Source organism: Chaetomium globosum, genomic scaffold, assembly GCF_000143365.1.
Source record: "Chaetomium globosum CBS 148.51 scaffold_1 genomic scaffold, whole genome shotgun sequence".
Taxonomy (NCBI): Eukaryota; Fungi; Ascomycota; class Sordariomycetes; order Sordariales; family Chaetomiaceae; genus Chaetomium; species Chaetomium globosum.
Genome location: NT_165976.1, coordinates 1,037,854 through 1,059,907, shown reverse-complemented (window position 1 = coordinate 1,059,907; position 22,054 = coordinate 1,037,854). Strand labels below are relative to the sequence as shown.

At 54.6% G+C, this 22,054-nt stretch overlaps 10 protein-coding genes across 10 annotated transcripts in view; 5 read left to right on the top strand and 5 right to left on the bottom strand.

The window, feature by feature from the left end:
* Window positions 1–369: 369 nt before the first annotated feature.
* CHGG_00351 (uncharacterized protein) lies at window positions 370–1,693 on the top strand (the record flags this gene model as incomplete). Its single annotated transcript, XM_001219571.1, has 3 exons — window positions 370–537; window positions 928–1,256; window positions 1,354–1,693. The coding sequence occupies 3 exons, from the start codon at window positions 370–372 to the stop codon at window positions 1,691–1,693; spliced, it is 837 nt and encodes a 278-aa protein (XP_001219572.1).
* Window positions 1,694–3,821: 2,128 nt separating this feature from the next.
* Window positions 3,822–4,736, top strand: CHGG_00350 (uncharacterized protein; the record flags this gene model as incomplete). The annotated part of the gene is made up of 3 exons (XM_001219570.1): window positions 3,822–3,842; window positions 4,137–4,140; window positions 4,207–4,736. 3 exons carry the CDS (start codon window positions 3,822–3,824, stop codon window positions 4,734–4,736), a joined length of 555 nt encoding a protein of 184 aa, XP_001219571.1.
* A 1,843-nt stretch (window positions 4,737–6,579) lies between these two features.
* Window positions 6,580–7,552, top strand: CHGG_00349 (uncharacterized protein; the record flags this gene model as incomplete). Its single annotated transcript, XM_001219569.1, has 2 exons — window positions 6,580–6,975; window positions 7,121–7,552. 2 exons carry the CDS (start codon window positions 6,580–6,582, stop codon window positions 7,550–7,552), a joined length of 828 nt encoding a protein of 275 aa, XP_001219570.1.
* A 990-nt stretch (window positions 7,553–8,542) lies between these two features.
* Window positions 8,543–10,892, bottom strand: CHGG_00348 (uncharacterized protein; the record flags this gene model as incomplete). The annotated part of the gene is made up of 4 exons (XM_001219568.1): window positions 8,543–8,969; window positions 9,415–9,505; window positions 9,734–9,816; window positions 9,967–10,892. 4 exons carry the CDS (start codon window positions 10,890–10,892, stop codon window positions 8,543–8,545), a joined length of 1,527 nt encoding a protein of 508 aa, XP_001219569.1.
* Window positions 10,893–11,632: 740 nt separating this feature from the next.
* CHGG_00347 (uncharacterized protein) lies at window positions 11,633–14,310 on the bottom strand (the record flags this gene model as incomplete). Its single annotated transcript, XM_001219567.1, has 3 exons — window positions 11,633–12,586; window positions 12,724–13,125; window positions 13,183–14,310. The coding sequence occupies 3 exons, from the start codon at window positions 14,308–14,310 to the stop codon at window positions 11,633–11,635; spliced, it is 2,484 nt and encodes an 827-aa protein (XP_001219568.1).
* Window positions 14,311–15,036: 726 nt separating this feature from the next.
* On the bottom strand, window positions 15,037–15,315 carry CHGG_00346 (uncharacterized protein; the record flags this gene model as incomplete). The annotated part of the gene is made up of 1 exon (XM_001219566.1): window positions 15,037–15,315. One exon carries the CDS (start codon window positions 15,313–15,315, stop codon window positions 15,037–15,039), a length of 279 nt encoding a protein of 92 aa, XP_001219567.1.
* A 1,679-nt stretch (window positions 15,316–16,994) lies between these two features.
* Window positions 16,995–18,548, bottom strand: CHGG_00345 (uncharacterized protein; the record flags this gene model as incomplete). The annotated part of the gene is made up of 1 exon (XM_001219565.1): window positions 16,995–18,548. One exon carries the CDS (start codon window positions 18,546–18,548, stop codon window positions 16,995–16,997), a length of 1,554 nt encoding a protein of 517 aa, XP_001219566.1.
* A 598-nt stretch (window positions 18,549–19,146) lies between these two features.
* On the top strand, window positions 19,147–19,791 carry CHGG_00344 (uncharacterized protein; the record flags this gene model as incomplete). Its single annotated transcript, XM_001219564.1, has 2 exons — window positions 19,147–19,434; window positions 19,780–19,791. 2 exons carry the CDS (start codon window positions 19,147–19,149, stop codon window positions 19,789–19,791), a joined length of 300 nt encoding a protein of 99 aa, XP_001219565.1.
* Window positions 19,792–20,219: 428 nt separating this feature from the next.
* Window positions 20,220–20,867, bottom strand: CHGG_00343 (uncharacterized protein; the record flags this gene model as incomplete). Its single annotated transcript, XM_001219563.1, has 1 exon — window positions 20,220–20,867. One exon carries the CDS (start codon window positions 20,865–20,867, stop codon window positions 20,220–20,222), a length of 648 nt encoding a protein of 215 aa, XP_001219564.1.
* A 1,023-nt stretch (window positions 20,868–21,890) lies between these two features.
* CHGG_00342 (uncharacterized protein) overlaps window positions 21,891–22,054 on the top strand; it is a gene marked incomplete at both ends in the record, with an annotated part of 1,457 nt that continues 1,293 nt past the window's right edge. Inside the window, one exon of the mRNA XM_001219562.1 lies at window positions 21,891–22,007. Within this exon, the coding sequence (XP_001219563.1) occupies window positions 21,891–22,007 (117 nt within the window). The remainder of the gene's footprint in view (window positions 22,008–22,054) is intronic.

The window sequence follows — 22,054 nt, the reverse complement described above, 5'->3', positions numbered from 1 at the left end:
ATTGTTCTCAGTCCCTGGTCTATAGTGGGCGTTCCTGGGCGCTATATTGCGCTCAGGGGCTGATTTCCCGACTGGGCGGGTGGCCTGTCTGACCCACACCACAGTTTCCGACATCTTGCTTATGATGGCATGGCCCCGAGACCTGTCGATTGGATTCTCGGTCTTCAATAGCTACCTAAGCAGCGTCTTCACTTCAAAGCAAGAGGTAAACATCCGCATGGATGGCCACCGGGCGAGCTTTTCCGTATCGACTTCAACCCTCAGACCTCCCCTCCCTTTTACGCAGGCTGAGGTGATTTTACGGACAAAGAAGAGTACTTCGACCGCCATCTTCGGCCCCAGTTAACCATGTCAACCCCCCGTCCCACCATGACGCCAGACCCAAACCGCCGGAACGAGTCCAGGGGCTACCAGCTCACCACGGTTGCCATCGTGTGCCCGATCCTTCCCGTCATCCTGAGAATGCTGCGCATCTACACGCGGCTCATCCTGATCAAGAAGCGCTTCTGGGAAGATTTGAGCATTGTCATTGCCTTGGTACGGAAGTCCTTCCCCGCGCGATCTTCTTACTTGCACTCTCTGTTACTTCTTTGGCTTAGAGGCGGAGGGTGCTTAACAGGGGTTGACAATCGTTGCAGGTGTGCACCGTGCTCCTATCAGTTACCAACCACATGGGTGCGTACCTGGGAAAGAGGCACAACTTGCAGTTGTCGGCATTGCTACCCAGTCAATGGAACACAGCTAACTGACGGCCAGCCGTTGTATATGGCAGCGGGAAACATATCGAAACCATCCCTCCTGCTAATATGGTCGCGTTTGCCAAAGTACACCAGCAATCCCCCATGCCAAAGCCGGACAGTGCTAAAGCAACAACAGGTTGGCATTGCCCTCACCCAACTCTATTCCCTTACCCACTTCTTCGTCAAGTTGTCCGTCTTGCTTCAATACGCCCGCGTCAGCGTCCTGCCCTCGGATAAACGACTGTGTCGCATCTCGATAGCTGTCTTGTGCACGGGATACCTGATCTTCATCGTTCTGCGCATGGTCCGCTGTATCCCTTTCCATGCCCTATGGACACACGGGGTCCCCGGAGCGCGGTGCATCTACAACAACACCTGGTTCATGTTCGCCTCGCAGGGCTGGAACATGATCATGGACTTTGTGATTCTGCTCGGCCCGCTCTATATCCTTCGACACTCCAACGCGCCGCTCAAACAACGTGTCCTGCTCGGAGTGCTGTTGGCCTTTGGCGGATCGTATGTTACCCCCAGTCCAGCGCATCCGCCCCAGCACATACCCGTGCCACAGTGTCCACCTCCCAGTCACTGACGTTTACAACTTTTGTGTTTCCAGAGCCTGCATCATCTCCGCCATACGCCTCCACACGCTTTACCCCTCGGGAACCTCGCTCGACCCGACCTGGGACAAGATCCCCAGCGCCATCTACGGCCTGGTCGAGGTCAACGTCGGCATCAGCTGTGCGTCGGTCGTCACGCTGCGGCCGCTTGTTCGTCGTTTGCGGGGCGTCTTGTCGGACGAGGCAGACACTTCCGAGCGGACGATAATCACGAGGCCCCAGACTCTGGTCGGCTGCCGTCAGTTCAATGGGAACCGTGCGTTGGCGGTAGCGGAGAGGAGTACGGCGCAGGCTGGGAGTGAGGAGCAGAGAACTAAGGGGTGCATGAAGTACTAGACGGGTAGAAATAGCAGTAGTTAGCTGTATCAAGGTAGGCAGGTACCTAGGTAGCTACATTCTGATGCTACCCAAGGTGCAGGAAGGCCACTGGCCACTTGACGCCAAACTGATACCTGCCTACCTAGGTAACTGGTCCTGTTCCATGACACTTCAATTATCATCTTCGGCAGCGGGACGTCGGCGCCAACCAACAGGATTACCCACGCAGTAAACTTGCCGTGCTACATCGCAGACTACGACTACTTCAATCTCGGCTGGTAATGCAATCCTCCTCCTCCCACGTCCACCCTATTTACCTCCCTCCACATTCCATATCTCCTCCACATCCACAACCGCATCTCTCTCTCTCGAGCACGCTCCCACCCCAAAACAAACAAACATAACCTCACCCCCACCCCCGCCCCCGGCACCAAACCACCCCCAAATCACCCACAGCCAAGCCATATCACATCCACCCCCCACCCCCCTAGACAGACGCACACGCACACACCAACCCAAAATTACCTCAATCTCAACTAATAACTTACCCCACCGGTGGACAAATGGACAAACCCCTCCCCAACCGCCCACACCTCCTACTTCCACCCTTGACTTGACTGCTACGAATTCCCTGCCCGCCAGCGCTGTGACCCCCGCAGCCGGCACACGCGAGCCCCTTGCCCAAACATTGCAGTACCGTACTGGCGGCGGGGAGGCCGGGGGATGGGGGAGGGGGATGCGGAGAGGAGATAATGTGATGGTGGTGGTGGTGGTGGTCGTCGTCGTCGTCGTCGTCGCCCTGCGAGGGATGCTGGTGTGTTGTTGGTGCCGTTCCCTCCGGTCGTGTCGTTATCGGGGGGTGTGATATGGGGTTTGGTTGGTGGATGCTGGGGATGGGATGTATGGGTTGATTTGATGGTGGTGGGGTGCAAGTTGAAGAGGTGAGAGAAGGGGGACTAAGGAGAGTTTGAAGGGATGCAGGTGCGAAGGGAACGGGTTGGGGGCGTTCAGAACGGTGATACGCACATTGTAGAAGCTGTCAGAGAGCAATGGCAAGGCGGGTCTATCCGGTTTCTTATAAAACGGAGACCTAGCTGGCAACTTCTCAGCTTGCATGACAAAGGTCGTGGCTTTTAGCTTTCATATTTGGCTTTTGATCGGAGATTCCAGACCATTCCCTGCTCTGCTACTTCCTCTAACGGCATTGCCAACATGGATACAGCTCTCTAGGTACTTAGGGTATCTGACTTCCCGCCCATACCCCCCATCCACAACTCCCATCATTCCCTGCATCCTAACTCTGCCCTCCCCTCCCACTGCCCCACCTATTACTGGCTCTTAATATACATGTCCCGAGCCTCTCCACAGCAACGTTCCCCTGCAAAGAAACGCACTGATTTGGCGAAGCGGGGGGAGTGCGGACTCACAAGCTGCAGTAACCTGTAAACGTGTAGTGGTACACCCATCAGGGTGCGGGTTCGAATCCCACCGAAGCAAAATCCTGCTCGAGGAGTTTTCGTAGCCGAATACCTCCCCGCTAATTAAGGCGGACGGTTAGTCGGTGAGCCTTTTGACTTCTTCGTCTTCTACACTTGTAGTCTTCTCACCAGGTACTCTATAACAACCCATCCTGCTCCCGTGGAGGCAGGTAAGAGGGCGGGAATGTCTGTTGGCTTCTATGCGTTGAAGGGACATATACATCTACTATATGTGTATTCTTAATAGTAGTAGTCTACGGCTGCATTTCCATCATTCTGACCGACCACGTCACATTCAGCCTTTGTAGGTCCTGGTAAGCGCCCAATCATAGCTGCATTGCCCTGGCCCCAAACCTCTTACTCGCCTGACAGCTTTGCCGTCTCAAGGTCTTCCAGCACCGCCCCCAATATTAGCTACGGTTCGGGCCGCTTAGGCGGGAAGTGCCAACAACCATCGCATGTGACAACCTGATAAGGCTAGACAAGCAGGTCCTGACCGGGTGGGTGACGCGGCCCCTGACCGCCGCGACTTTGTTGCCTATGGTAAATTGTATTCTGCCGTGGAACGTGCCACAACGTCAGACAGACCTGGAAAATGGGCATAAAAGCCCGGGGGCCATGGGGATTCTCCTACTGATCCGTTCAAGTGGTCAACTGCATCAGCCGAAATGTCGCTTGGTACTACTTTCGTACGTCTAACTCAACTAAAAATGCTGCGACACTTCTGCACTCTCTTTACCTTGATGTTTCTTCTCGGAAACGCCTATGCACAAGAGATTTCAAGCACAACAGCAATCTCTTCCGCCTGCGGGGTTGCGGGTTATTTTGCATGTCCCGTGGACTTGGGCCCGGGGTGTTGCCCAACTGGTTTCATCTGCGGCGGAGATCAGGTCTGCTTGACCGCCTCAGCAATCGATTTAACTACAGCTTCTTCCTTGACATGTATCGGTCGCCACGGATACCATTCATGCCCACAATCACAGGGAGGTTAGTGGTCACACTTCTCTTCAGCGGCACGGGCGAGCACCAGGCGACCTAACAAGTCGTCGATAGGCGATTGTTGCCCGAACGGCTATATGTGCGCAACGGCAACGGACGCACCGTGTCGTCTGACGCTCAGGCTGGACTTCGTCACTGAAACAATAACGAGCACCGTCGGGTCAATGGTGAGCGTATGGACAACGACGAGCGCGATCGACCCCCCTTCAACCGCTGCAGACCGTGTACCCGAAATCTCCAGTTCTGACAGTAGTTTAACTGCGTCACAAATTGGGGGTATCATCGGCGGTGTTCTAGGCGCCGTCCTTGCGATAATAACCGTGGTTGTGCTCTTGATACGCCGCCGCCGAAAAGAACTGCTCGCCGCAGGCCACTCGGAAAGGGTGTTCCAAAAAGGGGAGTTGGACGGACAGGGGTGGCAGCGTGCAGAGCTACAGGAGATGGCTTCGGGAAATCACATCGTGCCCGCCGAGCTGGCCGGCGGTCATTCGCAGCATGAGCTTGTCGGAAGTTACGAAGCCCATGGAACATCGGAGCTGCATGGCTCTAGGCCCTATTATTCGCCATTGGGAACAAACACCTAGCTATGCGAAGGTACCTAGTGACTAGATAGCAACGGGATTCTACTGGTCAATGCCAAGTAACTGTGCCCGATGGACTTGACCCAGAAGAAAAGGTTTGGGCAAAAGGTGTACCAGGTTGAGCTGATTGACGATTCGGTGAAGAGGACAAGACGCCACTGTTTCAATGCTATTTACCTTACTCCGCAGAAGTGGACTCGCCCGTAAAAAGGAGGGGAAGTGAGGCTGAACACCCCTGAGGCAGCGCCTGCGGGCTGACGGCCCTGACCGAGGCGCAATCTATTCTCCAAGGGCCAAGGCAGATTTTCTTTACAGACTACACGGTGAGGGCACTGGTGCGTGCGGTCTCCTTCGGCAGGAGAAGAAAGCAACAAGGGAAAAAGGCCCAATGGCAGTTAGGAGTCTTTCTTCCTCATAGAGCGAGCTCCGCAGGTGGTTTTATCTAGGTAGGTAGGATGGCTGACACGCCTGACCCCTTGAAGGAGCTAAGGCATCGCCCACGGTCAGCCCCAGACAGCGAAATCATTGCCATTCGGGATGATGGGCAACGGTTTGACGATGGCCCTACATTCGGCCCCCAACGGCCTATCTAGGAAGCAACATGGATGAAGGCCCGCTCCCCGATCTTAGCCATCTTCACGGCTTGGTACCGCCCCCGTCACGGCATATATCAGAGTTGACTCGCCGTTGGGCTCTTTCCAATAATCGTCGACCAGATTCCGTTGGCGTTAGCTACCTACTCCCACGGCTCGCCACGGCCCCTCCCAAAACGCCCACCAGCTATGGCTCGCCGCTCGACTGAAGAACTGCTGCCACATTCCGTTGAGGCTCCGGTTTCCAGCGCTGCCCAAACCGCAATGGTAGCATCGGAGGATTCGGACAACCCCGACTTCAAGTTCCACACAATGAGATGTCAAACCCTCCGTTCCTATGTATTCTCCCTTGGAAGGGGTAAATACTGACAAGCCCAACCGATAGATAGCGCAATCGGTAGAAACCCAAATGATTTCACCTTAAAAAACGGCTACAATCTTCGCCCAGGCATGTACTATCGCCATACCGAGCTCCTGACTGTCTTCGCGTCAGAACTTTTAGGGCAAGGATGCCCGTTCGTGGCAAAAGGTTGTAGTTTGCATTATCATGGGTGGTATAGAGCACTGTGATACACAAGTTCTCGACATGCTGGCCACCATCGGGTTATATCGAGAAGATCTACTTCTGCATATGGATTATGAAGGCAAGGGTACCACAGCCCACCTGGTAAGTCGTGGGCCAGACCGGAAAAGCCACGCACCACCGTATCTCCTGCTAATCGCCCACGTAGTTCGAGTACACCACCCACCTGTCAGTCACGACTACGGATGGTCGATGCCATAATATGCCACCAGTGTAGGCCATGCTCTGTATCAAGGCCCTGAAGCACGGGAAGCTGAACTCCTACCGATGGGCATACAACGCCTTTGGCCGGATACTTAATTAAACCCTGAAATTATCATACACGTCGATGCGGGCACAGAGGTGGACAGCCAAAGTATCTTCAAGCTTTGGAACGCATTCGACACGGATCAAAATTTGGGCGGCGCGTGCGGTCAGCTCCGTTGCTGCGTTGAAGGCTGGAAGCGTTACCTGAACCCCCATTGTTGCGGCGCAGTATTTCGAATACAAGGTGCCATTCCGACTTAAAGAGCGCTTGGGAGTACAACCGGTTATCTCTCTGTCCTCCCAGGAGCTTTCAGCGCATTCAGGTACGAGATCCCATTGTCGACGGGCCTGCCATCGCTGGCTTTGTCCACAATCTAGCATAAATTATGGGATTGGACTAACGGGGAGCAGATTCCGATCATCCATGGGCAAGCCACTCGAACTATTTTGGAAGCGCGATCCAACCCATTGGCGTGAAGTCGGCGGGAGAGGCATTCTCAACTCCGTGCTTAAGCTCAACCGATACCTCGCCGATGACAGAGTCGTTTGCTTTGACCTTGTCCTCAAGACCGGCTTGAAATGGTGTACTTCATATGTTGATGGCGCCACCGCAACGACAGACATACCTACAAACACGGTCGACTGGATGAACCAGAGAAGAAGATGGTTGAACGGCGCATTTGCTTCGTCACTCTACAGCTTAGAGCTGCTGTTTCGAGTATTCGAGACCGGCCACAATCCGGTCCGGATTCTGCTTTTGCTGATTCAGATGGTTCAAGACGTCGTCACTTTCATTGTCGCTTTGGTTTTCCGTCGCTGGGTATCTCCTCAGTCTCTTCATTATCAACGACATTACCGGCAACCCCCCGGACAATTCTCCTTCGCAGGGGTTCCCCTTCGGGTCAGCCACCCCAATCATCAACGCAATCCTTCAGATTATCTATCTCTTTGCCCTGGTCTACCAGTTTATCATGGCCCTGGGAAGCCGTCCAAAGACGAGCGTGGTTTCTTACATCGCCTCATTCTTTTTCTTCGGATTCATCCAGTGCTACTTTCTCATGAACCTTATATACCTGACCAAGAGATTGGTGAACTCCAAAGTTGACCCCAACGGTGGCGGCCGATACGCTTATATTAACGAGTACTACACCGACGTAAGGTGGCTGACGGTGCTCATCACGGCGGTAGCATATTTCGTCGTCTACATCGGCGCGGCCATCGTCTCACTGGACCCGTGGCACCTGTTTACCTGCTGGGCGCAGTTCATGTTCATCTCTACCTCTTACACCAATATTCTGAGCATCTATGCCCTGTGCAACTTCAACGACACAACCTGGGGCCGCAAGGCGCAAGGGCTCCCAGAACAGTCCAAAGTCGCGGAAATCCACCAAACATGAACCGACTGAGTTCTAGCCAAACGGAGAAATCCGCGTCAGACGCGACTTCAAGCCCAGAACTCAACCCAAACACAGACTCCGCTCACACTTCGACACGGTAACCCAACAAACCCCAGGAAGAGCAACCCGCTCGCGTCGAGCCGGATACGGACTCGGAAGACTCAAGGTTCCGAATCCATCTCGTGGCATGCTACATCTTTTCCAATGTGTAGTCTGCATCCTTGTCCTCAACGAGTCCCTGCAATTGTTTACGTTTTTGGGCGACCCGTACTGGCACAAGATTTGGTTCTACATGATCTGGATGTGGGCGAACTCGGGCCTGCTTATGCTGCGGTTTGTGGGCTGTGTTGTCTATTATGGGAGGACATGGACGTTGCTGACGTTGGAGGGTGTGAGGACATGGGTCTGGAGGTGTCTGTCGTGGAGACCTGAAAGAGGAAGCGTTTAGATCTTGGTGCCGGGTGGGTGGTACCCGGACAGTTCTTCATCCCTCGACTATAGCCGGGGATCCCCAACACAACTAAACTCGCCTACGACTTTGTACACCAGGATTATTTGAAGCGGTTCTACCGCCTGCTGGATCTTGTGCCGCCCCGCGCTTGAGAGTTGGGCAGACATGGATTGGCTCGCCCACCGTTACGTCAACTGGAAGTGTAACCATGGGCGAGAGGCAAGGTGATTATGGAGGACCCAGCCCACCGGGCCTTGATCACGACGGAGCTTGACGAGGGCAGGACTTGCAAGGCCGCGTTAGGGAGACTGACGAAGGGGGACTAGGGACGACAAAACACCACCTCCTAATTACCCACATAGGGGATCCTGAATCTTTCCTCGCCATCATCCCGCGTTTCGTACCTCCCGCCCTCCGAGGTATCATTTAATCACTTGGACCGGGTTAACAATCTTGCGGATGGGAACCCCGTACTTCTTTAGGGAATGTTCTTTACCTAGTCTAACAATAGGGGTAGGATGAGATAATGAGTACTGTAATCACATCAGCTCCATGTCCTCGAACCTTTTCAACTCCTCCTCGACATTCGAGTAATCCTCTTCCAGACGCTCGAGTGCCATCCTAAAAACATGAACAGTATCTTGATGACTGAGGGAGCTCGATTTCTTGCCCCGAGCATCGTTTGCAGCCTTTGCTCTAGCTGAAACAAATGTTTGGTCGTCGCCGTCCATCGAATCGAGTATGGCTTGTATAGAGGTCTGGTCCCTTTGGATCTTCGCTTTTGGCCTCTCCTTGATTTGTTTCAGCATCTCCAGCCGCTTGATGCGAGCATTGGTGATTTTGGTTGACATCTGCTCCTCGACCCCTTTCAACTCCTCCTCAACTTTTGAGAGTTGCTCTTCCAGGCTTTCAACTGCAATGTTCGGAGTGTTGACAGTGCCCCGACCGCTGAGGGAGCCTGATACCCTGCCCCGAGCTCATTTGCAGCATTTCCTGGAGCTGAAACAAGCGCTCGGTCATCGTCGTTCATCAAATCGAGTATGGCTTGCATAGCGTCCTGCTGGTTTCGGATCTCCTCCCTTAGTTCTTCCTTGCGTTGTTGTAATCTCTCCCGCTCCTTGATGCGAGTATTGGTTGTTTTGTTTGGCATCTTGCGATATTCGTTGGTCCCAAAATCTCTACGGCGGCTCGGTTGGCATTTCCTCGGCCTTACCTTGACGTTGTGCAATAGATATTCCACTTTAATGTCCAGCTGACGGTTAGGGATCGTGGGCTTTGTTAAAGATTTGCTGTGCTGCTCGAAGCTTTGATGTCATGGGCGTTAATACAAGTGGGAGGGAAACCATTCCACGTCTTCGTTTTGGAGGTGTATTGTTTTGGCGTCTAATGCAGTGTGAAAGCCGCAACTAACCAAGGATGGCAACCCAGACCGTGACATGTTTGAAGGGTGACTTCCCCAATTTCGCACCTCATCCGGCAATCAGCTAGGGCGTCCCGTCCTTCTGGAAGGACGTATGGCCAAGCTAAGCAATTTGATCAAACAACCCAGGCAAAGCCTGCCTAACCCCAGATAAAGAAGGCACCAAGGTTGCGGCCAAAAGCCTTGTTTCCCCGTTTCCTGTCTCTGGGATGATCAAGATTATAATTCGCAAGTGCACCTCCGGTGAGGACGATCCAAACAGTTGGTCAGGATGAGCAAGAGCAGAGGGTGTGGACAAGGTCATGAATACGCAGCTGGTGAATGTTGGCAGCGTGGATAGAGAAAGGTTTGGGGCCGAGGTTAAGGGGTAAGGAGGTAGCCAGCTCAACGGAGCTGTATCAAGCAGCAAGTTGTGTACATCTACATCGAATGACAGGCAAGGTGTCTTGGATACTGAAATATCCGCCGCTTACCTCCTTAGCCGCATGTTCCTTCAGTTGTCTGGCCCAGGGGCCCACACAAGTGACAAAACAAATATCCTACCAGTCCAAGAAGTAAGCAATGCCATCCATCAGCGCACTCCCCCCAGAATTCGCATGCTCCTGCCCTGCATACTCCTTCAACACCACATCCCTCAAACTCCCGCTCCCCACCAACCGATCATACAACTCATGGCTCCACTTCCCCGGCGAAAAGCTCTGCAGCAACTCCCTCCTCGCCTGAAATTCCCCCTCCGTCTGCGTCCTCCTCCTCACCGGATAATCCTCCCCCTCCCCATAGCCCATAAACACCGCCGGCCTCGTCCCATTCCCACTCCAGACCACCTCCCCCTCCCCGCCCATCCCATCCCCCAACCGCCGCGCCACCTCCCCAAGCACCTCACCACCCCCCAACGTCAACGACGGGCTCGCCGCAATCCACGTATCAAACACCTCGGGCCTCGTGACCAACGCCCACGCCACAAACAACCCCCCGCTCGAATGCCCAAACAGCGCATCCCGCCCAAACTCCACCCCGGGAAACACCGCCCCACGCACCCATGGCCGCAGGTGCGCATCCACAAACTCCAACAACGCCTCCCTGCCGTTGGGCACGACCGGCTCGCCGGGGATGGGCGCGCCGAAGTCGACGGCGCGCTGCGTCATGGCGTAGACGCTGTCGGTGAGCGGGTAGCCGATGCCGACGACGAGGGCGTCGGGCTGGGAGGCGTCGACCGGTTTGCGCCGCTTGATGAATTCGGCGGCGGTGGAGGCGAAGGCGTTGCCGTCGAGAATGTAGATGGTCTGCGCGGTGCGGTTGGTGGTGGTGATGGCGGTGGTGTGGGAGGGTGGGGACCCCCATTCGAAGGGGTAGGAGAGGGAGATTTGGTAGGTCAGGTTGGAGGAGGTGGCGTTGTAGAAGGCGGTGTTGGGGAGGAGGGTGGGTGGGAGGGATGGGAGGGGGGTGAATGTCCATGTGGTTGAGGCCATGGTGATGGATTTAGCAAAGGGTAGAGGTGAAGACGATGTTAGTTTGGTTTAAAGACAATGTTTCCGGTTTATCAATGGTGCAAGAGTCGTGGTAAAGAGGCTAGGGATATCGTTACCTTTCCTCTCTATACCTAGCATGGGCTGAGCAAGATCTTTGCTCCCATGGGCAGTACTCCTCCGCCGCCTCTCGCGTTTGCTGGTTCCGGTGCGGGGTACTTCCCGCCTGCAGCGGTGTCAATATGTCGGCAAGTGTTAAACCGAGGGGTTGCTTATGATCCACGGATGATCGTGACTTTGACCCCTTGCAACGGAGTGAAAGCTCCCAATCGGAGACCCCTCTGCTGTGACCTTTCATCGTGTTGCACATAATCCATCCAGCGGTCAACGGCCTTGAATAGGTAAGAAAAATACTAGGGAAAGTTCACCGTTCAGTAAGGTACCTAGTTGTACGGTACCTGCCTGTGTTCCGCCGGGATACATACGCTTTACTTACAAGCATCAATCGAAAGGCGAAACATGCATGTGATACGGGGCTATGCTATGCGGTGTCCGCTTTAAAAAATACTGGACGGCGCAAATAGGATTGAGCGTTCCAGACATGTAGATAAAAAATTGGCACTGTCTTCTCGGCGTTAAACCGTCAAACTGTAACATAACAATTTGAAATGGGGATTAACAATCGCAGATAATAATGATCATTTTCCAAAGTAGTAGGTGGTGATGATTTACTAACTAACAGATCAAACAACAAGCACATCTTCGCCCTCACCCCCCTCAGGCTCCTTACCTCCCTCCCTATCACCCTCCTCAACCTCACTCTCATCCCCGTCCGTCCCATCGCCACTCTCCCGCTCCTCATCCCCAGTCCCCCCCTCACCCTCCTCCTCCTCCTCCCCTCTCACGCGCCTCACCATCGTCACGCCGTCCCTCTCCTCCAGCTCCGCCACCACCTCTGGCCGGCCCTTCGCCGGCCTGGCCATCAGCAGCTCGACGCGCGCCGCAAGCAGCTTGTTGCACACCTCCTCCTTCTTCCACCCGTGCATATTGTCGTGGGACGCCGCCAGCCCCAATTCCACGGCCCAGCGCTTGAGCCGCAGGATGCGGACCTTGAAGAGCAGGGACTTGGTGGCGGGCCGGAAGAATCGGCTGGGTGGGGGGGATTGGGGTTGGCGGGGGGGTGGTGCGAGGGGGGGTTGGGGGTGTTGGTTGGCGGGGGATGTTGCTGCTGCTGCGGCTGTTGCTGGTGATGGCTGTTTAGCGGGAGGACTGGGGGCGGGTTGGGTTGGGGGTTCTGGTTTGGGCTGGGGTTGGGGTTCCGGTTTGGGCTGGTTGGCGGCCTGGAGGCGGGAGAGGGCGTCTCGGCTGCTTTCTGCTAGGGAGTAGTAATACGAGGCAGGGCTTGCCGGGTGATGTGTGTGATAGGGGCGAAGAGACCTGGGTGATGTGATGGCTGGGTTTGGGTCAGTCTGTCCGGTGATGGCGGTGGTGCGGGTCCTAGCATTCTTCGGAGTCTCTTGGTCGGTGTCAAGAGTTCTGCTGGGTCCATGTCTGTGGCTGGCCGTTTGCCTTTGGCCTCGCTTGGAGGAGACATGCTTGGAGTAGGCATGCTTGGAGTAGGCATGCTTGAAGCAGGCACGGTAGAGGGGGATGACTTGCCAGGGAGTGGGTGGCGTCCAGATGGGGTCACTTTCGTGCTGCTGGTCAAGTCAATATACCGCTGTATGACGCGAATGGCTTGCCGGGCGGCCAGCGCGTCGGCCTGTGTGGGAAAGTCCCGGGGCAAGTCCCCGGATGTCTCGGAGGCAATGAGGGAGGCGACCTCCCGAACAACCCTGGGTGACTTCAACAACTCGGGGTTCGTGATAAAGGGGCTGCGAAGGAGATCGTCCGGCTTTTCCATGTTTTCCGCCAGAGCCGCATTGATACGCAGTTCGGATAACGGTCGAGACCGCGGCTTGGTTTGGGCTTGTGGTTGCGGCTGAGGCTCGTTAACACCAGGCACATATCCTGCTGCCCGAGCCAGATGCGCCGCATCGTGTCTCGGTAGTGCCAGCGGCGACGGTGCGACCTTGGCCTGCCCCCGCCAGTGATGCCTCGGGCCATCTCCGATACGGCGGGTATGGGGGCGAGTCACTAGCTGGTACCGCTTCGTATTCTGTAGCGTCAAACGGGGCAGCTTGAACTCATGGGCGTAGAAATCGTTAGGGACCATCGGTTGAAAGTGGTTTTCGTGCTGCAAGAAATCCAGGTTAGCATAATGGTCTGCCATGGGGCTGGGGGAATAACTTACTGCGTAACACAAGAAAATGTGCCGGTTGTTGTACGCGCCGTACGTCTTCATGTCGTAGACCTTGTTTGCCCACGGGGACTGGGCGTTGCGGGCACTGAACTTGTACAGCACCAAGAACACGCCATAAACATCCGCCGTAAGCTGGCACATATCCTCACTCGTCCAGCATCCCGGTATGTGCAGCCTCTCCCACATATTGGCCTCGCCTCCCCATACGCCTTCCTTTCCAGCTGGGCCTGTTGCATAGGTCCTCATGTTATTTTGGTTCTCCCGCAAGTAAAACGCGTACCGAGGATGCTTGGGGTTCGATAAGACCTTCTCCAGGTAACTGAGATGCTCCGCCTTCACGCGAAGCCAGAAGCTCGCATTGCCGTAGATCAAAAGGGCGATAGCCAACCAGTAACATTGCCCGCTCGCTACGAGCTTTCCATGGGTTTTGGGTTCATGCCAGTAGTTTGGATGTTTTATGAACACCACGTCTTCGACCATAGGGAAGCCCTTGAAAAGGATTGGCCGCTTCTCGATCTTGTCGGCGCTCAGGTAGTGGCCTAGCCAGTCGCGCCCCTGAAACATCGTCTCCTGGTCCATGTGCTTGTATCCGGTCGTTAGGAAGTCGAATTTTGCCGCTTCAAGCTCCTTGGGAAATTCTTCCTCCAACGAGCGCTTGTGTCCCACGGTTTCCCTTATCTTGGAAATGTCCAGCCGCATTTTGGAGAGCGGACCTGGTAACTGCTGTTCCGCGGACTCACCGGCGTCGTCTGCCACGAGGATCTCAACCAAGGCCATTCTTGAGAGTACACGCAGAATGTATGGGGGAATCTCCTCAAGACTATCTTCCAAATTGGGGGCAGCGCCGCCGCGCATGTTGATACTCCCCGGATCCGTCGCCGGGATTGGCCTCGGGGGCTGGGCTTCGGACTGCCTCCTAGAGGGGTTCCCGGGCTGCTCCGCGCTCTGCACATTGCGGTCATACAGTGACAGCGGAACCAAAAGGCATGTTGCAGGGTTTATAAGCGGCTGCTCTCGTCGGATCGTTTCGAGTTCGCGGTAGTAAAGTTCGTTAGCCAGCAGCTCTTTCGCTTCTTCGCTGGCTTGGTCAAAGAACATCTTCGCGGCCGCAACATCCATGTTGACTCAGGGTGTTCCTGATGCCTTGTTGTTGTTGAGCACGTATCAGGGTGTCACTTGTGGTCTTGCAGTTTCGTCTGCTTGCCACATGAATACTGTGGAGACGGCGAAGTCCCAGGCCGGGACCTACTTTAGCTTTTACATGGACTCTGAACACACAAAGAGTGCCAATCCAAGGGTCAGCCGGCATTTACCTGATCGCTTCTTAATCCGGTCATGTCGAGAACAAGGCGGCCGTACTTCAAGCGTGAATGGAAAGGAGGGAGAATATTTCTTTGTTCATATCCCACCCCGATGCAAACAGATAACATAGAGAAGCAACAGTTACGGAGGAGAATGGGAACAAAGGGCACACGGTTTTATCTCAACACCACCCGTTAGGGGAACGAGAAAAGGATCGCGAGGTGACCAACTCAGGTAAGATTGTTCCAGTTGACTAAAGGCATCCGTAGCAGCAGCCTAAGCCCGTCAAATAACGGTCGACTACATAATTCCAAAAGCCATCAGTCAGGTCCGAATACCCCCCAACCCAAGCCAAGATCGAGCCCCTTGAAGAAGTAATCCGCCATCCAACCACCCCAACCGCCCGCCCTCCCCCAAAGTCCCTCCCCGCGCCTCAAACTAACCACCATCCCCTCTATCCTCCATCTCCACCCCTTCTCAACCTCACCACACCCCTACACCCCCAACTCAAAACCCTCCTTCCCTCGGTAGGTAACCGTTAACTCAAGAGAAGCAAGTACACTTGCAAGTGCTCCAACCAATGACACAGTTCGAGCCCGTGATATCGGAGTCGACGTCCTTGCACTTGTAGCCCTTCTGCTTGGCCTCGCCGATGCACTGGGCGTTGCAGCGGCCGCCCCAGTCGGTCTTGCAGCCGCCGTTGGCCGTCCACTTCTTGGTGGCCAGGACGGACACGTCGCCTGCCTCGGCAGGCTCGGCGGCGGGGGCAGGGGCCGCGGCCGCGGCGGTGATGAGGGCGGTGAGGAGGAGCGTGAATTTCATGTTGGGTGGTTTGGTGGTGGTGGTTGGTTTGGTTTTTTCGGTGTGTGTTGTTGGTGTGTGGGCTGTATGTGTGTGTGTGTGTGAGGTTTGGAGGCTGGGAGTGATGGTGGATGGTGAATATCGATCGGTCAACTCGAGGAAGAGGTGCCTTTTATGCTTTTCTGGTTCTCCCTCTTTGCTTTCTCAAGAGGTAAGCTCGTCGTCCTTTTCGTCCGTCAGCCCCTGGCCGTCTTCCTTGCCTCTCATCTTGCTCAGTTCTACGTGAGCCAGTCGTTCTCCTTGGAGTTCTGAATTAGAACTGCACGTTACAACAACGGTTGAATGCTGACCCGGCGGAGGTTGGAGATGTTGCACGTAGATGGGGCCTGGGATGGCGATGAATGGGTGATGGTGTTGGCTGAGGACCAAGCCTCGCCCCGTTGCAACGGCGCAGAACGGTCAGCAACCACTGACAACCTATGCGAGATACGGACAAGTGAGGTTGAGCAACCAACGGCTGATGGGCCACTTGCTCGGCATTGGTATGCTACGTCACACTCGATTTGTTGGCGAGTCACAATAGCGGAGTGGGCGCTGATCATATTGGACCGCCTTCTCAAATAGGGAGGCAAGTCCGAGGACTGTGGGGAATGGTCGAGATCTTAAATCCTTCAACGGGCTCTTTTGTCGTGTAGTCTTACTTTTTCTCTGTCCTAATGTCATCAAATCCGGGGAACGGAAGGTTATTTCATACATGAACAGGACTTGGAACTGCTGATGCTCGGTATAAATGCTGCGTTCAGGGGTATAACTCTCCACTACGGGGTCCGCGGACACTCGCTCGCGTGACAAGCTTCCCGAATAGGCGGTGTTGCCTGCCACAGGTACCGATTTGCGATGCCGGACTTTCTATCAATGAAAGGAAGGGCGCCAAATTGTCAAAGAACCCCCCGGTGTTAGCAAAAGGGGAAACCCAAAAGCGGCATTCCTTGGAGCCACTCGCTGGCGGGATAAATCCCCCAAAAAAAAAGGTAACCCCCGTTGGGGTAGTATTGTGTACAAGAGAGGCTCAAGTGGGTCAAGGCTGTCCTGGAACTCCAGTCTATCTCGATCATCTCTTCTCCTGGATGAATGAAGACATGCGATGCAGGCCGCCCGCTCCCTAGCCCAAAACCCAGCAATAACCAAGAAAGCTTTACTCGGTGTCTCCTTGAGAAACATGTTGGTTCACCGAGAAGTACTTGTTAAGCTAGCTCATCAGACTGTCCCACCGAGCAGATCATTCAGTCAGCTTAGCCCACGCCAGGAATAGTTGGTAAGAGTGGGCCGTCTGACCAGTGACAACGGCAGCTTCGTCAGGAAGGTCGTCAAGATCCTGACAAAGGCATCTTATGTCGATCATACCGTAATAAACCAGCAGAATCGGAGCCTCGAAGGCCGAAAAGAGAACGCATGACAACGCGACGAAAGAGAAGGCTGGAGATGACGCGTGGGGAAACAATGTAGAGGGAAGAAAACAAGATTGGTATCATTTTGCAAACTGCTCATCTATAAAACCAGAGCCCCTCATAAAGCCCATCACTCCTCCACATTAGGCATTGCCAGAACATCTGCAGACTCACTCCCTCAATATCCCAAGACATAGTCATGAAAAGACACTAGGTAGGTTATAAGAAAAAGGGAGGCAAACAAAACCTCGCCTAGGGATGCGACGGTGGCTGCTGCTGCTGCTGGACCGGTGGCTGGGTCTGCGAAGGCCCATGGCCCGGTGGCGGCGTCGGCTGTCCTGAAGGGACTTCGGTGGTGCCTGTCTGGGCCGGTGAGGGTGCGGGCATATAAGGTTGCTGCATGGCTTGCTGCTGCGGCTGTCGTTGCCCGTCACCCATCTGTGGCGCTGGTGCAAACCCTGGCTGCTGCCCCTGCATTGGCGCCTGTCCTTGGGGGAAGGGGAAATTGAAACCCGGTTGCACGGGATACGGCTGCCCGGGGTACGGCTGCATGTATGGTTGCCCAGGGGCAGGTTGCATGTATGGTTGTCCTGGAACAGGCTGCATGTATGGCTGTCCCGGGTAGGGTTGCTGCCCAGGCTGCATCATGTAAATGGGTTGTTGCTGCGCAGTGGCTTGCGGCTTCTCAGAACCATCTCCCGGCTGGCCAGGAGGGAACTGACCTGGCGGCGGCGCCGCAACAATGACAGGGTTGTTCCCATCCGGGTTCCCGAGCAACTCGACGGGGTACCTCCAGCGGAAGCCATACTTGAACCAGTATTTGATCCTGGTGCCGGCGCTCAGGGTGTCCCAGTACTGCTTCAGAAGGGCCTGGTCCTCGGGGCTGCGGGCCCTGGACTTGCGCGTGAGCAGGATGAACCACAACGACATGACACACCAGCAGATGGTGCCCAGGCGCAGGGCGCTCCGGCCCAGCATCATGCGCCGGAACCAGCAGTACGACTCAATGAAGCCAATCAGGAAGATGGTCGGGAAGAGCACCGCGATCACGATGACCCACGTCGCCAGCACCACGCACCCCGTGTACGCCGAGCACACGTTCCAGTCCCAGTCGTCGTCGGCCCCGCCCCGAGAGCCCCCGCCGCCGCTGCCACCGCCCCTCGCGGTGGCGGTCGGCCCGTAGTACGCGGGACCGGTCGCCGTGGGGTTGCGACAGTTCTCAACAAAGTATGAGTAGTAGTAGTTGGTTGTCGGAGCGCCCGTGGGGCGTGAGGACGGGGGAAGAATGCTTGCGTCGATGAATTTGGTTACCCAGGTTACCGTTTCGGTTTCCCGGGTGTTTGTCCATACTGAGGTCGCGGTCGAGACAGCCGTCACGTACGGCCTGATATCATACGGCAGGTAAACGGGGGAGTGGGTGGTGACGGTAAAGGGCGTGGGGCAGGACGAGGGAGCCGTCCAAACCACGGTGACCGCGTAGTCGGTGAAGACATTAGCAACGCGAGTGGACGATGTGAAAACGTCCCCGGCGTCGACTGCGTCCGGCCCGACGAAGACGCTGACGATCTCGAGGTCATCGTAGGTGTAAGTTCTGGTGGTCGTGGAGATGGGATCCGCAGTGGGTGTGATAGTCGGGTCAACAGTGAGAGTTCTCGTGGCGGTATAGTACCGGCAGTCTTCGACGCATGTCGAGTATAGCTTTGACGAGGTCTCAGTGAGCACAAAGTACGAAGTGACTGTGTAAAAGGAAGCGAAGGCGGGTTGAAGATGCAAAAGGAACGCGGCGAAGAAGGCCAGGCGGGCCATGATCGACGCCGTTCCTGTCATGTTTGTGATGCTTCACGACGAGCCAGATGGTGTTGCGGCGTCGTCCACAGAACCATCAGAGGCTGAGAGCGGGTGGGTGGCAACCCCATCTTGTATGTCTTAAATTTCGGATCGCAGCGCGACCGCGTTGAGCGGCATGTTGCTATTCTGAGCTAGCCTCACTCTCAAGGTGTGATCGCGTGCATGGCAGGCTTGGCTCAACCTGATCTACACTAACAAGTTACAGAGCGGCAGACAACAAAAACCTGCTAGTGAGGGGCTCTCAGCCCCTTGCTCATCACAATGTGCCCTGTCCCTGTCTAAGGTTGTCTTGGGCTGGTGCCAAGTGCTCGGTCCCCAATCAGCAGCCGCACTGCCACAGATTGGAAGAACCAAGACCGTAAGGGCGGCGCAACTCTCCGCCGTGTGACTGGATCTCGAGTTTGAAGATACTGGCTTGGCTGTTTGTTTGGTACTTTTGTCGGCGAGACAATCGTCCGTTTGCGTCACTGCCGCCAGTTGGAGGGTTTAAGTTTCCTGAGGCAGTCCGAAAGCCACGGCATTGTTCGTGTTGCGGAGGGCCGAGAAATCTCGCCCCATGGGGGAGGACGAAGACGACCGCTGGTTTGACCAGAGCCGCAAGCCCCACACCATTCCAGTCAAAGCCCAGGTTCCACGTGCTTCGGTGCGAGTGTCAGCACTCTCGTGGAATCTCGCGGGGGATCGTCGCTTTTCTTTCCTCGTCAAGACCTCCTCCACCTCGGTCACCCTCGCGCATTTTTGCGCCAGGGCCAGGAGGCTAAGGGCTCCTTCGCTAGCACAAGATGCGAATTTCGGGTTGGGGTTAAAAATGCGCCTGAGGCGGAGAGAATGGCGTGATGATCACGTTAACCTTATTTATGCTTGTAGTGGACACCCCTAGCGCCGCCGGGTACTCCCCCCGTGTGGCTTAAGGGGAGTGGAAAGCAAAAAGGGGCTGACCCCAAGCCTTTCCGAACAACATGCGACATGGTATGGTCGCCCACACTCCCACTGAGGGCGTTGTAAGTAGGTGATCAAGTAATGGGTAGCTTAACATAGTAGGCCCATTGATACGGACGGATACGACCTTGATGGGTTGCTGCTGGCCCGCTCATTCAGGTACCCATACAAGTAGTACCACAGCATAGTAGAAATCATTTAACCCTCTCAGTTGCGAATGACTCGGAAGTTACTACCGTCAATAACCTAGCTAGTAACTTAGTAGTAGTAGTAAGTAGGTAGTAGGTTGAACCAAACTTGTATTGTTCCAGTCTTGTTCGCAAGTTGTTTAAAACCCGGTTAACTACACTAACGAGCATCAGCAAGCCCATACAGTCAGGCATTGTTCACAGCCCAGGATAACTAACCGGTATCACTCATTGTCAGCATCGTGTTGTTTGATAATAAATATTAAATTATGTCGTAGACTATCTGTGTAGCTCGTTAGTCGTCATCATAAAAATGCTTAGTGACAAACACATCGCGTAAAAACCAAACGGCTGGTGCCCAGCCAGCAGTAGAGCTGCTTATCCCAGCTCAGGGCCCGTTCTGTCTCTATCCTAGATCCAAAACGTAAATCAGCTCCCCTCGGGGAACTTGCAGGGATGACTAGTAGTACCTATGCATTATACCATCATCCCCCGCGCCGCCCTACATGAAGTAGTCGTCCTCATCACCAAACTCCACACCCCACCCCGGCTGGCGCTCCTCGATCACCGACAGGTACTTCAGCGTGTACACCAGCGGGTAGACCCACAGCCACGGCTGGCGGCCGTCGTCGCCCTCCCAGTCTTCCCTCACCAACGGGCACAAGCTGCCCTCATCCCTCTTCGCGTCCCAGCACTTGGCGTACACCTGGGCGACGAACCAGGCAACGTGGCAGTTGAAGGCCCAACTGCGCTTGTCGCCGGCCGCCCGCTGCAGCTTCTTGAACAGGTCCTCGTCCTCGAGCAGCCGCGTCACCGCCGAAATGGATAGAAACGCCCGGCGGTGGTACACGCGCTGCTCGACCCGCCCCGTGACGGGGCTGGAGAACTTGCATCTAGTGGTAAGCGGCGGAAACTGCTGGAGGCAGTCCCGCCGGAATTCTTGCCACCAGGGAAACACCTCGTCTGACTTGAGCCAGTTAGTGACGTCTTCAATGGAGTTAAATCCGCACTCGTGCTTGATCTTGTTCAAGAAAGGCCTGATGTTGTGGTTGATCGTGAACCGGGATCTGTTCGCAGGGTTGCGTATCCTGGAAGAGATGCGGTTGCGATGCCTGGCAATGACGAGGGGCCTGTGCATGGTAGCTTCCATGCTGGTTGACGGTGTTCGTGGTCGTGCTGGGAGCGTGGGTGGGGTGTGGTTTGGTGAGACTGGTTGGGTAGGTACCTAGATTTGTTAGTTAACCAACAATCGTGTCTGGGGAGACATCCTCATCCTGATAGGGGTTTTAGAGGTTTTAAACGGGAGGAAATGTGAGTAGCCATTTGAGCATCCTAAGCCGTGGTTTCATGGACGATGTACTTGTTTCGAAGCTACCGGCTTTAGTTCAGGAACAACCACGGTATACGCATATGCACTAATAATAGTCGTAATCGTCAACTCGTTGTTCCAGTTATTAGTGTCTTCATTATTCTGGAATTTTGTTACCCTTGTCAATGAACAGCTCAAGACTCCAACATATCAGATAATCAGTCCCATCAAGATGGGACGAACCGATCTAATGATCCTGTATGGTAGAGGTAATCGCGTTCGAAAAATCTGTCAATTATGACGATTGGAGAGAAGTCTTATGAATAATCTTAGCCTTTGTCCTATACTTACTTCTCTATCTTACCTTGATCTTTTCGGCCCATAGGCACCTAGGCAACTGTCAAAGTGAGCATCGGGCGCTGCTCCTGATCCATAACGTGGAGTAACGCCAACAGAAATAAGCATTACATGAATCTGGGCTTTGTTGTTTTAGCTACTAATCCACTAGCAAATAATATCATACGCCAAACGCCCCGGACTCATACGATAGGTGTGGATGGCAAGCAATGTCGAGGCTAGAAAATCTTCAACCATAAATGCGTTAGTTATTAGGTTGTTAGTAAGCGCCATCCTCAAATTTGTGTTCCATCATCCGGAGTTAAAACGGCTACGGTAGCTGAAGCGGTGCATATTATCCCGAATACCCGTTGCTGGCGCCATCCTAACGGCATGCTACTCGACATGAGCCATTTTAGCTTGTACACTAAAGCGACCAGCTCCTCTGCTTTCTTGTACATACAAGCCCTCCCTGGATGAAACAATAAAAATAGTTCGAACGCATTTCGTTATCCAGTTACCATCACCATGTCAGTCCACGCCCTTGCACTCTCTGCCTTCCCACGAGTTCACCAAGACCACTGTCCCGCAACTCAACCTTCTCATCGGTTCTCGGTGGTCGAAGGCGACTGCCACCTAGGCGTAGTACGTTCCCACCCAATGTATTCATTTCATCATACTTTTGCATTTTA